The following is a 16,585-nucleotide window of genomic DNA, read 5'->3' as shown; positions in this document are numbered from 1 at the left end:
TTTCGGCAGATTAATTTTCAGATCCACCCTTCTGCTTTGCCTCTCCAGGTCAGTGAGCATGCATTGCAATTGGTCTCCTGAGTTACCAAGCAAGGCAATATCATCAGCGAATCGCAAGTTGCTAAGGTATTCTCCATCAACTTTTATCCCCAATTCTTCCCACTCTAGGCCTCTGAATACCTCCTGTAAACATGCTGTGAATAGCATTGGAGATATCGTATCTCCCTGTCTGACGCCTTTCTTTATAGGGATTTTGTTGCTTTCTTTGTGGAGGACTACGGTGGCTGTGGAGCCGCTATAGATATCTTCCAGTATTTTTAAATATGGCTCATCTACACCCTGATTCCGTAATGCCTCCATGACTGCTGAGGTTTCGACTGAATCAAACGCTTTCTCGTAATCAATGAAAGCTATATATAAGGGTTGGTTATATTCTGCACATTTCTCTATCACTTGATTGACAGTGTGAATATGGTCTATTGTTGAGTAGCCTTTACGGAATCCTGCCTGGTCCTTTGGTTGACAGAAGTCTAAGGTGTTCCTGATTCTATTTGCGATTACCTTAGTAAATACTTTGTAGGCAACGGACAGTAAGCTGATCGGTCTATAATTTTTCAAGTCTTTGGCGTCCCTTTTCTTATGGATTAGGATTATGTTAGCGTTCTTCCAAGATTCCGGTATGCTCGAGGTTATGAGGCATTGCGTATACAGGGCGGCCAGTTTCTCTAGAACAATCTGACCACCATCCTTCAACAAATCTGCTGTTACCTGATCCTCCCCAGCTGCCTTCCCCCTTTGCATAGCTCCTAAGGATTTCTTTACTTCTTCTGGCGTTACCTGTGGGATTTCGAATTCCTCTAGGCTATTCTCTCTTCCACTATCGTCGTGGGTACCACTGGTACTGTATAAATCTCTATAGAACTCCTCAGCCACTTGAACTATCTCATCCATATTAGTAACGATATTGCCGGTTTTGTCTCTTAACGCACACATCTGATTCTTGCCTATTCCTAGTTTCTTCTTCACTGTTTTTAGGCTTCCTCCGTTCCTGAGAGCCTGTTCAATTCTATCCATATTATACTTCCTTATGTCAGCTGTCTTACGTTTGTTGATTAACTTAGAAAGTTCTGCCAGTTCTATTCTAGCTGTAGGGTTAGAGGCTTTCATACATTGGCGTTTCTTGATCAGATCTTTCGTCTCCTGCGATAGCTTACTGGTTTCCTGTATAACGGTGTTACCACCGACTTCTATTGCGCACTCCTTAATGATGCCCATGAGATTGTCGTTCATTGCTGCAACACTCAGGTCCTCTTCCTGAGTTAAAGCCGAGTACCTGTTCTGTAGCTTGATCCGGAATTCCTCTAGTTTCCCTCTTACCGCTAACTCATTGATTGGCTTCTTGTGTACCCATTTCTTCCGTTCCCTCCTCAAGTCTAGGCTAATTCGAGTTCTTACCATCCTATGGTCACTGCAGCGTACCTTGCCGAGCACGTCTACATCTTGTATGATGCCAGGGTTCGCGCAGAGTATGAAGTCGATTTCATTTCTAGTCTCACTATTCGGGCTCCTCCACGTCCACTTTCGGCTAACCCGCTTGCGGAAAAAGGTGTTCATTATCCGCATATTATTCTGTTCTGCAAACTCTACTAATAATTCTCCTCTGCTATTCCTAGAGCCTATGCCATATTCCCCCACTGACTGGTCTCCAGCCTGCTTCTTGCCTACCCTGGCATTGAAGTCGCCCATCAGTATAGTGTATTTTGTTTTAAACTCTACCCATCGCCGATTCCACGTCTTCATAAAAGCTTTCGACTTCCTGGTCATCATGACTGCATGTAGGGGCATAGACTTGTACCACCTTCAATTTGTACCTCTTATTAAGTTTCACAACAAGACCTGCCACCCTCTTGTTAATGCTATAGAATTCCTGTATGTTACCAGCTATTTCCTTATTAATCAGGAATCCGACTCCTAGTTCTCGTCTCTCTGCTAAGCCCCGGTAACACAGTACACGCCCGCTTTTTAGCACTGTATATGCTTCTTTTGTCCTCCTAACTGTGAATATCAACTTTCCAAGTGAATATCAACTTTCAAATAGACGCTAATTATAAATACCAATTAGCTCACACATCTAAACTACACCTTCGCTGATCTGTTCAAATATTCGATGGTGAGGGGCTTAATTACTTGCCACAAGAACCAGTTCGCCTACTTTCAGTCCCACTGCGCGACGGAGTTTAACGTCCGGAGGGGACTGAGGGGCTACTAAAAGCGTCTTAGTGGGTAAGCTTGTGATTAAGATTAACCACGAAAAGTTTTATGACTTGCTCCCTAAATCGAAGCGTACGTAGGGGCGTCCTTGCAGTCCGCCTCCGTCGAAATTCGGTTATCACAGCCGGGAACCAAAGCCGTGACCTGGTCATACGCAGCAGAACGACACCGCCCCAGAGTCGGGCGCATGTCCTTAGAGACATCCTCCTGCCCCTGAAAGGGTGCGAGGAATCTTGGAAGGCGAGCGAGGCACAGTTCAACTCGTGGGCCGGGGCGCCGTCAAGCCTCTGATGAAGACGAGATCGAAACGTTCCTGGACGCTAAAAATGGGACCACCGCCACTCCCTTTCGCTGGTCTCGTTTTCGATCTTTGCTTTCGTTCAACTGAATGGCGTCGCGTCTACGTTGATTAAAAGGTCAAGCTGCGTAGGCAATGACGAACGGAGCCCGCTTTGATCGAAGGACAGGCGTCTCTGGCGGCGTCGTCGAACGGCCTGCGGTGAACTAGCGTGGACCGAAGCGATGCGGCAGTCCCCGTGCCTGTCGGGCCCGAGGCGATGTGTCGAGATTGAATGCGGCGATTGAAGGCGCGCAATCAGGAATGCTGGCGTCACGTGCAGCGCTGTGCCACGCGGCGGCACCTATGACAAACAAACGGCGGGCGCATCAACAACAAATGTGGGTCGTTCGCCGTACGCATTCCTGCTTGAAAGCTATATGTGACAGAACGTCGGCTTCCTCTTCTTGACGGGTGTAATGTAGGCTTCGTAATCCGTTTTTAGATACGAGGTGGAATTCCTGTGGTGCATGCCGATTTTGCATAATGAGGCATATGTTCGATTGCGGATATTTATCAAGTGATGTGATTACCATCAACGACGAATATCTATATAACAGCCTTCGGTTTGCAGATCACATTGTCCTATTCAGCAACACTGGGGATGCATTGCAGCAAAAGAATGATGACCATAACCGAGAAAGTGTACACCCTTCTAATAAAATGCTATCTACGGCGGGCTGCGTAGCGCCAGCATGGCGCTACCACGTATTGTTAGAACATCATCCGAGGGGCTTCATGGCAACGCTACAACCTGATGATGATGTATTTTATGGTGCAACGGCCACATATGGCGAAAGAGCTCCATGGACGTTGTGATGAGTCGCGAATGCATCGTGTATGAAATTGAGAAATTCAGTGCGTATAATAGATGGAGCATTGCTATAAGAAGGTCAAAATCAGTCACTGTACCTCGCATAAGATAATTAAGTATTAAAGGGACACTAAAGGCAAATATTAAGTTGACTTGGACTGTGAAAATACAAGTCCAGAAATCTTGCAGCGCTTTTTTCGTGCCAGCTTACTTACTAGCTTATGAGAATAGTGCGTCTAAAGGGTCAGCGTACCTTTAGCGCAATTCAAATACCCCTCCCCGCCTCCCTCCTCGACTGGGGAGTGATGACGTTGCATCGTCACCGCCCTTTACTGCCGACGGTGAGTAAAATGGTGACCGAGAGACGGCGCTACGGTTTTTGCGCAAAACGCGAACGCATGGCCACGGAGAAATCAAGCCAAAGCAGAGCGTTGGATTCGCTGCTACAGCTGCTTTTGGTGAAGTTACATCGACCATTCGGGAATCTCGCAACCTCACATGGACGTCACATTCTCTGCTACCTGCAGTTTCTGTGGGTTTAGCGTGCCAGCAAAGCCACATCAGCACTATGCGATAACGAAACTACTCAAGCGTGAAAGCGCGGACAGGGCAATGCGGACGAGGATGACGAAACCTTTCGACAGCCCGCGTCATTGACAAGGACGACGTCTACGAGTTCTTTTGTTGGAAATATCGAATAAAACTGGACATGTAGCATGTTATTTCGTCTTATAACGCAATACAATGCTCTATTTATTACGAGTGGTTGAGTAGTAGTGAAATGAAAATATACTGAGGAGTGCCTCCACATATGGCTAGTACTTGAATTCACCGGGGTAGTCTCTAATCACGTCCTGCATTTACCTCAATTTTCCATTGCGAAAACTGTGTTTGCAAGAATATTGACGCATTAGACGCTCTCGAGCGCTAATCTATTACTTTAGAATAAGATAGAAGAATAGAATAGAATAACTTTATTTCCACCTACTTAATGGAGGAGGCTGCAAGTAAAAGCTGCTCCAGTAGAGGGAGCTTGACGAGGCCCGCAGCCCCCCTACAGAATATTCGGCAACAACATACATGCAAACACATATGCATTATATATATATATATATATATATACCCTCATGAACCCACATACTCGCATATACACATGCACACATCGTACTTCCATAAATGTTTTGTTACGAAAGGATAATGAAGTAAAACGTGCAAGTGAAAGTATACCACTGGAGCCTCAACAGGGCCCTCAAATTTTGCGTAAGGGCTGGGAGGCACGACAGCAACAACTTGCTATCGCCGTCATTGCTGTGTCTTTCCGCCAAAACTGGTCAACGCTGCTCAAGTTCATTTTTACGTTTATATACATACTTACCTTACTATCGATGATCTCCCAAGACAGTTGTGTCGGTTTACTTGAAAACAAAGAGAGGATCAACATGACCACACTGCGGCATTAGCGACACGATACGAATGCCTTGTAAAATTTCTGAAATTGCTAATAATTTTAAATGCGGCAGCATTGTATGGCTCATGGATCCGAAAATCTGACGGCAAGGTCGGAGATCGTAGAAAAAGTCACGTGTTCACAGATACGCGTTCGTGCCACTGCTCGCGTGTTTGTCCTCGTCTTCTCCCACCGCTGGCTCCGATGCCGCTCGTCGTGCCCGCGTTCTCATGGTGCCCCTCCCTGTGCGAGGGCGCTTTCGGCACTGACCCACTGCCAGTCGCTGCGGTGATTTCGGTGAATTCTTTCGTGCGCTCCGATGGACGAACCTTCGACTTTGAATTCTCACTCAGTAGCTTCACCCGGCTCCTATGGACGTACGCGCAAGTACGCGAACGAGGCCGGGGCACGTGATGCGAGAAATGATACAGGGCAAAGTGAAAACAATGCTATTACGTTCCCTAAGACGAGTCGTCATCGGAAAGACGTCACAATGCTTTGGCGTTTATCCATGTAGGGATACGTATGTGCGCTTGACTTTTTACTTTATTCATAGATGTTAAATTATTGCATCTCAGAATTTGTGTACCTATCTACTTTTCTTTTTCTATCTATTTATTTTTCTTTCACCCACACTCTCATATGCAAAATTTTCTTTTGGTTACAATTTTAATCAAAACACATGTAAACACGTCCCTTTTTTGGCTAAAATACCGTAGTGGAATGAGCCATTGTTTGCACACAAGAACAAGAACGACCGACCATTTCAGTTGGTTTCACTAGCCTCGAGTTAAAGGGAGGATAACGAAGAAGAAGACTGACTCAACTGCGAAGGTCGGCAAAGGCACCAGGAAGCAGCATGGGCGACCCCAACGCGAAGTTCATCATTTTTCTAGTGTGTGAGTTTAATAATTTTTTAATTCTTTCTTGCCATGCGCAGTGAAGCAAAATGATCTAAATATATAGGTTCTGCGTAATCCCTGAGAACAGTTGTAATGTCGCTCTTCTGGCATCGGTTGGCGAGGCCTAACAGTGCCGAATCGAAGAGCATTACTACTTTGCACACTCGTGAATAGTACGGTCGCGTTTATTTACAGATCGAGGCGCACACTGACCGTTCCAGGTTTCCCTTCCTCCTGTTCATATTAACGATCTCCTTTTTTCGGACTTCTCAAAATCGAAATTACACCGCTTACAAAATTTTTATAGAAAGTCTATGGACAGTCCATAGCTGTCTAGAGACTGTCTATAGACTTTCTATAAAAAATTTTGTAAGGGACATTAAGTGCCGTTTTCTTTGTCTAGAGAAAGAAAATCCAAGCCTCATCACTAAACAAAATGACGAATTTGCTACACTCTTTTATTTGTTTGCGCTCCTGAAATATGGTTGCTTCACTCTAAACAGCAGTTAGGCCTAAAGCTAACTGTGTATGATTGTCCGGGGGCTGGTCAAGTCACTTCCAGAAACTTTTTCGCCACCATAGTGGTAGACTCCTGCAAGCGGATCCAACTATACGTGTCGGGGACAATCAGGCCTTGGTTTTAGCACACGAAACCCCAGAACTTATCATAAATTTGTAAATCGAGTGCAGCTAACTGGTATTTACTGATTACGTACGCACTTCTTAAAAAAAAAAAACTACTGGCTTCTAATCGTATTACAGACGCAGTAAGAAAATTATCCCTTAGTCCTTCGCTTTTCTAAGGTACCGGCCCAAAGAATGTGACAGTGCGGACTACTATTGCATAACTTTTATCTTTTCTCCGCGACTTGTGAAGACACAAATGATGCTGTCTTATGACGTATAATTGCTGCAATAGAATTGAACAAACGAACGTTTTTCATTGCTCCAATAGGAGAAATCAAAATATGCAATTATAATTTATTTCGGAACGAGTTCTCCATGGTGCATGCCGCGTACAGTGAGCCGAGAAGCTGACGGAGGGTTCACGAAATAAGCACGTGCCGAAGAGAAATGTGAAGGTAATATTTCCTCTGGGGTTCCCTTCAGAAAACAATAACTGTCCTAACAAACATGTGCATAGATTACAGGCGGAACCAACCCGCCCTGGTTTCTCAGTGGCTATGGTCTTGCGCTGCTGAGCACGAGGTCGCGGAATCGAATCCCGGCCACGGCGGCCGCATTTCGATGGGGGCGAAATGCGAAAACACCCGTGTACTTAGATTTAAGTGCACGTTAAAGAACTCCAGAGGGTCGAAATTGCCGGAGTCCTCCACTACGGCGTGCCTCATAATCAGAAAGTGGTTTTGACACGTAAAACCCCGTAATTTTAATTTTTAGTTACAGGTGGAACCATATCTCATAAGACCTTTTGCCAGGGAGCGTTCAGTGTGCTGTAACTCGGAACACAGTGTCGCACCGTTCCCTCAAAGTAAACATTCGTTCACTAAATATGTTACATTAAAGGCAGAAAATGTGTCTACGGATATCCCATTTTCTCTCTTATGGGTGGACGATGAGTTCAACTGAAAAAAAAAAAATATTGCGCACGCGTAGATAGCAATGCCCTATCAAGCTCAAAGGCATCGATTGCGACGGGAACACATAGAGACTGCAGGGCTCAAGCACCACGTCGAAACGCATGGTCTCCTTCCTCTACATTGTCAGTCGTTTGCAGAAGGTAGACTACTGCTGCGTGTGACCGCTTGACTAGAGGCCCTACAATGTTTGACGGAAAGCTCGACTTACCGTGTTGTCAACAATGGTGAATTAGTAGTGTTTTTTTTCTTTTTTCCTTATACCTGCCGCCAATGATGAAATGGTACACGTTGTTTGGGCCAATGATTCAAATGATTTTTTCATGAACAATGTGCTACATTACCGATTGTACACCTATGAGCAAAAGTACACGGACCACAGGGTTGCCGAAAAAACAATTTCTTCGCGATTAACACGCATAAACGGCAACTGACGAGTGCAATAAAAATTCGTAATGCGAAGTTTGAACTGCAGTCCTTAAATTCAAGTTCAATTTACAGAGAGAGGGGAATATGAGTTTTATCGCACAATCCTTGGTCCGTATGCTTTTGCTCACAAGTGTACATAAAGTCAAAAGTTAAACACTCCTTAATTATACGAGGATGAACTAATAAATGCAGAAGGGAACTACCATATTTGCTTTGATTCAAGAGACTCTGCAGCACCATCAGTTAAAAAGATGCGGCTTTGACATATTTATTTGCCAGTACATGGTTTAATTAGCGATTGAAAAGGTCTGTAAAGGTCAACCACAACGAAATTTTAGATTTCGTAAAAAGCCCTTTTCGAGACAGTGTAGGTGTACAGGAGTTCCGGTGCAAAATTTTATTTTTGAAATACGAGGAAGCATCTTGAAAAGCTAGGAAAAATAGCCGTTTTTGTTACCGAAACTGGAAGAAACGCCGCCATTACTGCTCGCCGGAACTGACACATTACCAAGAATTGGCGGCTCCTCGGCATGTCCTCCGAGGTTAAGTGGCGCAAGTGCTGCCAGCGGCGCGCTCTAGTATCTCGAAGGCCACGTGCTGGGACTTACGTAATAGTCGCTAACCACCACGTGCCCGCATTGTCTGCTTAGGTGCGTCTCAGATGCTGCTAATGAGAAAATGATACAAATACCAGCTTTGCGGCTTTACCAAGATTGCTTCAGGTGTATCTACTACTCGTTTATCACCAACCACCTAGCCATCGTGGTTTCATTGCAGTTAGTCCAAGAAATGCACAATGGGACGTGGTAATGGAGTACCTTTGGATTAATTTTGGCCTCCTGGAGTTCTTTCTCGTGAACCTGATGCACTGTGCACGAGCGTTTTTGCATTCCACTCCGTTAAAATTCTGCAGTAATTAGTAACACATTTCGTCCGCTACCAGAGTGGTTTATCACACTAAAGTTAGCAGGAGTTGTTCTTGAGTACCCCATTAGAGGTGCTAGAAGGGGGTCACCTGCTCTGTACACAGATCTTGGAGCGCTCAATATGGACACGTGATCACTGGCTACGACATATGGGGGTCACATGATCAGTAGTCTTCTTTCAAAGCAGCGGCGAAGGGCAATGCCGCATAGCTCCCGTGGTTCACAAGGGTAGATCGCACGTAGAACTTGGCGTTAATGGTGGTCGCCTTTTTCATTCAATGACGGAACGAGGGACGCTCGATGTGCCACTGTCATTTCCCTTGGTGCGCGCTTGGTTCTTCGTGCAGTGGCGGTGTTGGTTATAGGCGCGGCGCTTCTGGTGGCCTACTTGCTGAGCGCATCGCCTCATACCACGTTCCGCCGGCTTACCAGGCCCCGGGAAGTGAGTGCGGTGACCAGCCTGGGAGCGGTGACTGGACTACGCGTCTCCGTGCTTGACAGGTAGGCTCTGATGACGCGGCATGAAGTGCCTCCGGCTGTGTAGAGCACGCGCTGCCCCGACCCTTAATGTTTAGCAAGCTCTGTGGAACTGAATCTCCTTGGAATTACATTTCTTCCTTACAGGATCGTTATTGAGACACACGGACAGCAACTGTACTCGTGTAATACTAATGCTTAGTGTCTCAATCCAGGAACATGGGAGTCGTGTTTAAGCTCTACGCAATCTGTTTTCAATACATACACAATCTGTACTTTCTTTTCAATATTGAGCGCTGAGAAATAAAGCAGCTGTTTGGGTAATAAAAGAGCAATTGTATTTGTTTTATAAATGCCTTCAGAAAGCATTCTTTTTTTCGCATTTAGGCTTGTCGGAAGAAAATAAAGAGAGAAAAACTCGTTAACTCGTTATCCTCTCCACGTAAAATACGGGACGCGACAGGCGGTCGGCACTACATAAGCGCAAAACTCGTTTTTATGATATATTGTTTTTATTATTTCTGGCACTTCGGTGCAGCGGAGGAAGTAGAGCGGGACTAGCTTGCCCTGGTTCAATAGCTGGAACAACCTGAATAGTACAAATGCGTGCAATAAGGCTAGAATACTGAGTCTTCAGTATTGCCCGAATTGCTGCTTGTGTGCGCTTACCAGCGGTGAACTCACGCCCACTGTTGGTGCGAAACCAGACTGTAATAGGCATGAAAGTTAAGGTCGAGGCTACAAATACAACTACGTTCGTTTTATATAAAGGTTGCTACTTTTTTCTGCAAGCACGTGATTTATAAACATTTTGGAAATATTTTTTTTAACGAATCACTGATTACTAAATTTGAAAAAAAAATTTGCCATAAACATTGCCTTAAGCTGTGCATGAATTTTTTTTCAGAATTCGGAGCATTCTAAGGATACAGGGTGCGCCAAAGTAATATCGTAGCGCTTGGGCACCTGCTAAGTCCCTTGATTTTTTAACGAGCGACCGAATGTTTAAAGTATACTTGTTCGAACACCCTTCTGTTTGTGCACCGAGTATCATGCTTGAGGTATAATGACACCTTCTAGCCCGCATAAATCCGCAATTTTCGTCACTTATAAAGAGGGCGGGTACGCTTTCTTCGAGGTTGATAACAAGCTCAAGCTAATTGGAAACCCTCAAAACCGCGATACAGAGCGCAGAACACGCGGGCGAAACCGACCAGTGTTCATCCTGTGTTGCACCCACATCTCGCCTTCGGATAACCGTAAGAGGGTCAACCGGAAAACTAGGCCAGTGCACGACAAGAGCGACATTTGTTGAGCCGCATAGGCCTCGGAGAGCAGTTGGGAAGCCAGCAAATATTATAATTTCACCTCAAATACGATGTATCTGAACAAAATGGGAGGAATCACTAGCTAAAACAATCCGGTATAGGTCGAGTTCATAGGCTTCAGAAGTCCTAAGCACTCGAGAAAGGAGAAATCGTTCTTCCCGCCATGCAGCACCCCGAATTTGATGAGGACCTTTGCTGCCTCCAAAATAGAATGTGAAAACCTAGTGACCGTAGCAAGCATTTACGTTGTGAATTTATAGTTCTGAAACAAAAATTGTTGAAAATCGCAACAGTCAAAAAAAAAAAAAAGCTCCATTACCAAGTCTTCAACTCCTTGTCTCAGTAATAATAAAATTAACAAACTTTCGTAAACTGCAGCTCTTAACACATCTAAAAATAGACAAAATTGATTTAATACATAGAACGCTCTACAATACACCACTAATTTGTGACCAGGGAGCTTCGCAATACTCTCGAGAGCGCTGTATCCATTTCATGTGGGCGGTACACTCACACATGACAATTGTCCGCTTTAGATGATCTAACATACTCGGCTGACAGAATTTCAAGACTTGTTTTTGGTGCAGGGTTACAGATTTGTAAAGTTAGTGCTTGAATATTTTAATATGTTTGTCATATATTCGTTTACTTTTCAATATATATCAAAACTCCAACATTTTGCTTCTGTAAGATGCTATAATTTTGCTTTCTCTCTAATATGCAATAAATCTTATTAACATCGGTCAAGCGGTTGGCTCACGAGAGCATTTCTGCGTAATACATGTAATCTTATTAGAAAGTACTACTTGGCCCAGAGCTAAAGCTTCCTCTTTACCCTGAATTTTCAATCTAGACGCGTGGAGGCATAATGCTCCGAGGACATTTCCTTCGCAAAATTATGCGAAGTACGTCCTCCGCTTTCGTTCCCCTCCCTCCGGTTAATTTTGGTTACGTCGGGTGAGACTAGAGGAAGAACCCGACTGGTGTCTCTCTCCCTCGGTCGTGGCCTGTTGTCTCATTTGCATGCCGCTGATTTCACTACTCATACACGCCATTCGCTGGCAAACGAAAACAACGGGAGGGGGGCCCGGGGACTTCCCCGCAGGGACGTGGCCGTGTTCTACGGCGTTCCGTTCGCGGACGCTCCGCTGGGCGCGGACCGCTTCTCGCCGCCGTCGGCCGGCACCCCGTGGAGCGGCTACCGCGACGCCTCCGAGAGGGTGCGCGACCGCTGCCTGCAGCCAGCCATGTCCTCGCTGGTCGACAACAACCCGCAGGGATTCGTCGGCGCCGAGAACTGCCTTCACGTGAACGTGTTCGCGCCGGACGGAGCCACGAACAGGTGAACGTTGCGGGGGCTTTCAAGGCGAAGTTGTAGTCGGCGACGACACTAAGGACGCAATGCAAGTTCCAGCCACGAAAGCGCACTGTAGCTGTCCTTCAGCTCTGAAAGAGAGCACAGCGAATTGGAGTCCACTCGCAGCTTAATGACTTGGCTCTGCCAATGTGAATGCTATATGCTAGTTAGAAAATGAAAGGTTACTGCTTGACGCTACAATATTACTTTGGCTGAGCACTGACGTCAAGATCACACATGAAATTTACACAGCCGTTTAAGTTTCACGCTAAACGAGTAACAAAGCCATAACTTCTGTACGAAAAAAAAAATTGACGTTTATACACGCAGAACCGGTTGAAGTCGGGGATATAGGTGAAGCTAATTGGCTGGCACAAATTGAGTTTCAATTGCTCAGCGTACATATAACTTCTTTATTCTCGGATTGTCACCGACTAATAGTACATGATATATTGGTCGTAGTAGATAGGCTGGAACTTGTCGTCGCAGTTCAATGGGTTTAGCGCGCTGTGGCAGAGCACGAGGTCGCGGGTTTCACTCCCAGCCACGGCAGCCGCATTATGATGGGGGGCGGAATACAGAAATCATACCCCATTATTTTTGATGCGCATTAAGAGACTGCAGGTGTCGAGGTTATTCAGAACCGTCTCACTGTGTTGTCACTCGCAAGCCTCAGTGTTGCTCTGGGTCGCTAAATCTAGTTAATAAATTAGTCAGCACTGGTTTGCATACTTGCACACATGGGCTTATCTTTTTAAGATGTTGCCGGTGACTTCTTTCATGCGTACAATCGCTTTTGTCAGAAAGTTTTGCCGAAGACGCGCCTGGTGTATAAAAAGCTTCTCGAACGTTATTCATTAGGGCTGGGCGTTGATTCAATATGTTAAGCCTATTTGTCGTTACCATATAATTCGTTAGTTTTTCGATTAGTCAGATTTGTGCATTTACACAAATAAGCGGGAAAAAAAAAATCAATGCCGGTGATCTGTCACGATACATAAACTCTGAAGAAAGAAAAACAAACCGTACTTTTGGAATGAACAGTTGCCTTTATTATTGCTGGAACAACACTCGGCGCAAATGGTCATTCCAGCATCTCAAGCTGTCGAACGCAATCTGATGCTCAGCTGCGGAGGTAAGGTTAGCTTTCTCTGGCAATAGAGAGTACCTTTGCTTATCGACAGTCATTCCAGCTGGACAGACGCTGAGCTCGCACGGCACTGATGTTGCCGGGAGGCACACGGTCGTCTTTACAACCGTCGTCATGTCCGATATGAGGGGAGCCCTGCGCTCGCCACTAGTGCAAGGGGTCCGAGTCGTCGTCAGTTACTTCCGGCATTTAGCGCTGTAACACCTGGCTTGTCGCAGTTTCCTCACCCTTTTCGCACTGAAGTGGAGTACTTCCGTATTTTGTTTCCCCGTTATTCGAACAAAATGAGATCTGAAAAAAAAAAGCGGCGAGGGCATGACATCGAGGGACATAGGGCCCGAGCTGATTCGACAGGGGCCTCGAATCTCCTGCAGGTCGGTGCTGGTGATCCTGCACGGCGGCGAGTTCCAGCGGGGCTCGAACGACGACGCGCTGTACGACGGCCGCTACATGGCGGCCGCCGAGGACGTCGTGGTGATCGTGCCCAACTACCGGCTCAACGTGTTCGGCTTCCTGACGACGCCGTTCTTCAGCGTGCCCGGAAACCAGGGCTTGCGCGACCAGCACGCGGCGCTCGAGTGGGTCTCGAAGAACGCGGCCGCTTTCGGCGGCAACAACGCCTCGGTCACGCTGGTCGGAGTGGACAGCGGCGCCCTGAGCGCCGGCCTGCACCTGCTGATGCCGGCGAGCCGCCGGCTGTTCCATCGCGTCGTGATGCAGGGCGGAAGCCCGTTCGAGGCGACCGAGCGGGTGCCGTTCGCGGGGCCGCCGGAGATAGGAGAGTACGCGGCTGCAGTCTGCGCTCACGGAAGGAGAACCGCCAGCACGTCAGTAACTATTAGCAGTCGCTTTCAAATCTCGTCCGAGTCCACGGATTGTATAAGAGCTAAGAGCCGTGGTGGCTTAGGGGCTGTGGCCTTGCGCTGCTAAGCTCGAGCTCACGGGATCAAATCCCGGTTACGGCAACCGCGGTTTCGATGGGGGCGAGGTGCAAATATTGCCGCGCATTGGGTGGATGTAAAATAAAAAAAAAACCGTGTGGTCAAACCGGAGTCCCTCACTACGGCGTGCCTCATAATCAGATGGTGGCTTTGGCACGTAAAACTCCTGGAGAATTATAGTGACCCTTTCATTTCATTTCCTACATATACCATCCCGGAGATTGGCGCAGTGGGGTTTCGCCGAGTTAACTGGGTGGACCTCGTAGACACAGGGCAGTTACATCGTCTGTCCCAACTAAGGTTACACAAGCTAATCATAGCAGGAGTATATATATAAAAAACGATTAAAGATAGTTGTAAACACCTACCGTGCTCCGTTGTCTGAGGTCTGGAGACCAATCACCGTAGGCCTGAAAATCGTATCTTGCAACGTGTTATTTAAATGTTTTCTTTTTCATTGAACGACTTGGGTAACGTTAGCTGGGACACCCATTGTTATCGCAATGGTGTTTGATGCGTATTCGAACAGCAACCGATCCTACAGGCAGTGCGATCCTGATATTCCTGACAATTCTATCGCGTCGCCGTCGCTCTGTTTCCGGGTCCAACGTTAGTGTCACGCCAAGTAGAAGCAAAAGAGCGTAACCCACACGGCTGCACCGTGGGTGAAGAATCGCATAGATTTAAATAAAATTAATTAGCACGCATCATGTGCTTCGTTCTACAGGGTGTTTCTGCTAAGTCGGCCCAAACTTTAAAAAAAATCTACGTGGGAGTTACGAGAATGCAACCAAATTAGTATTGTTAGCTGCCCTCTTGAACAACTGGAGAGCATTCTTACTATAAGCTTAAGAATAATTAAGAATAATTAATTACCGACTCTTAAAATAATAATTTAGACGCGGAATCGTCAATGTAGATATTGTAGAGCGTATAGAGAAATGTCAAAAAAAAATTTTCTGTAATGATAGCTGCTCTGATTTTAAATTTTCCGCACTGTAAACAAAGCGCGCAAGATTTGAACATGTGCCACATGAATGCGCGCTTACACACCGCAACATTAGTGCCCTCAGACCCAGCGGGAACGAATGATCGATGCTGCACGCATATCGAGTGCACGACAGGCTTTGAGCAGACTGAGATGGATCAAATAAATGATCCATGCTCCCACTCTTGCGAGATATCTTGTTGGTTGAAGCGATGGTATAAGCGATAAGTAACGAATGACCATTCTTGAAGTTCTGCCAGTGTTTTAGAACGCAGCTCTTAGGCGGCCGTTCCTGCGGTGAGCGTCGGCGGTGGCGTCCTACCCCGTAACCGAGCGAACAAGTAAAATGAAAGATGAGAGAGAACGCGGAGCGCAGCGAGAGATGACAGACGGGGGTGCGAAGAGAGCGGGAGGAGGAAAACGCAGGAGGAGGGTATAGCGAAAGTGTGAGAAGAAAAGCGTAGTGCCATTTGCGGCGACGATGGCTGCGAGATGACACCACAGTAGCAAGCGTCGTCTGCATGGAAACAAAGTGCTGCATGAGTGGAGATCTATCTGCGGTGGCTGCGGTGAATCGCGCCCACACATCACGATTAGAGAAGTCGTCGCGCCACATTTCACTCCGTCTGCATCGTGCGCCACGAGACGTATTGTCCGCGCCAGCCAATACATCGCGAAATGAAAACACGTACACAGCTTCGCTCAAATTACGCATTAAGGAGTAGCGTAAGTCGGCGAATTTTTCGCTGTTGACATCGTAAAGGGTTAGAAGGTTTTAGCGGCGCATGGCGAAGCATCGGAGATGATGTGTGTGGCCATCAACTATCATTATTTCTTGCAGCCTCTTCATGCCTTCCGTCTGCTTGCTGTGTCGATCTTTCATTGGCAGAATGTTTCAGGGCACTAATGTCGCTGCGCGTAAGCGCGTAGTCACTTGAATTTTTTTTCAAATATCACGCGCTTTCTCTGTAGCCAGGCAAAATTAAAACAATGCACAGCGGCTATCAGCACGGAGAGAAACTTTTTTTTATATTTCTCCACAGGGTGTACAAAGTACATTGAACATTTTTCTTTTAAATAAAGGCTTTAAAGGTTGGCTAATTAATTGTTAATTACTTCAGGTCAGTAAAAAAACTTTTAGTTGATCAAAAGCGAATAATACTAATGGTATCTTCGGCTGGTCGCCTCTATCCCCTGAAGCAGAGTCGAGCAGAACCGGTGCTCCCCGAACTCTGACGTAGAGGACAAGTGCGCAGGCCAGACGTGTGACTCTGTCAGAGGAGGAAATGACAGGTGTGAAACCACGTGACTAGTGCCAACGTCCGATGTTTCGCCTATGCAAAACTAGTGGCACTGCTGGGAAACCCGGCGGATGGGCCGGTGAGACGAGCGTTCGTCGAGACGGCAGCGTGCAATTGCCGAGGTTGCCTAGGTGACGGTGGACCGTCACCAGCAGCGTTGACGCTGTGTTGTGATGGCGTTGCTGCAAACACTCTCAATCTTGACGCCTACTCCGACGACAGGGCTCGGAGGGCCTCAGAGCGCTCGAAGATGGAGGAGGGTTATCGAGAATAACCAGGCCGAACGCAGGGCGCTCACTCTCGTTGCAGAATCAAGCGT

General features: G+C 46.6%; 1 protein-coding gene across 1 annotated transcript in view; it reads left to right on the top strand.

Annotated features, from left to right (window-relative positions):
• The window catches only part of LOC142583640 (acetylcholinesterase-like), a 72,418-nt gene that overhangs the window by 51,360 nt on the left and 4,473 nt on the right, over nucleotides 1–16,585 (top strand). The window contains exons 2-4 of the mRNA XM_075694133.1: nucleotides 9,072–9,225; nucleotides 11,635–11,871; nucleotides 13,411–13,818. Coding sequence (XP_075550248.1) covers nucleotides 9,072–9,225; nucleotides 11,635–11,871; nucleotides 13,411–13,818 — 799 coding nt within the window. The remainder of the gene's footprint in view (nucleotides 1–9,071; nucleotides 9,226–11,634; nucleotides 11,872–13,410; nucleotides 13,819–16,585) is intronic.

This window comes from Dermacentor variabilis, chromosome 5, assembly GCF_050947875.1.
Source record: "Dermacentor variabilis isolate Ectoservices chromosome 5, ASM5094787v1, whole genome shotgun sequence".
Taxonomy (NCBI): domain Eukaryota; kingdom Metazoa; phylum Arthropoda; class Arachnida; order Ixodida; family Ixodidae; genus Dermacentor; species Dermacentor variabilis.
Note: the sequence above shows the minus strand (reverse complement) of the source record. Positions and strands in the feature narration are given on the sequence as shown.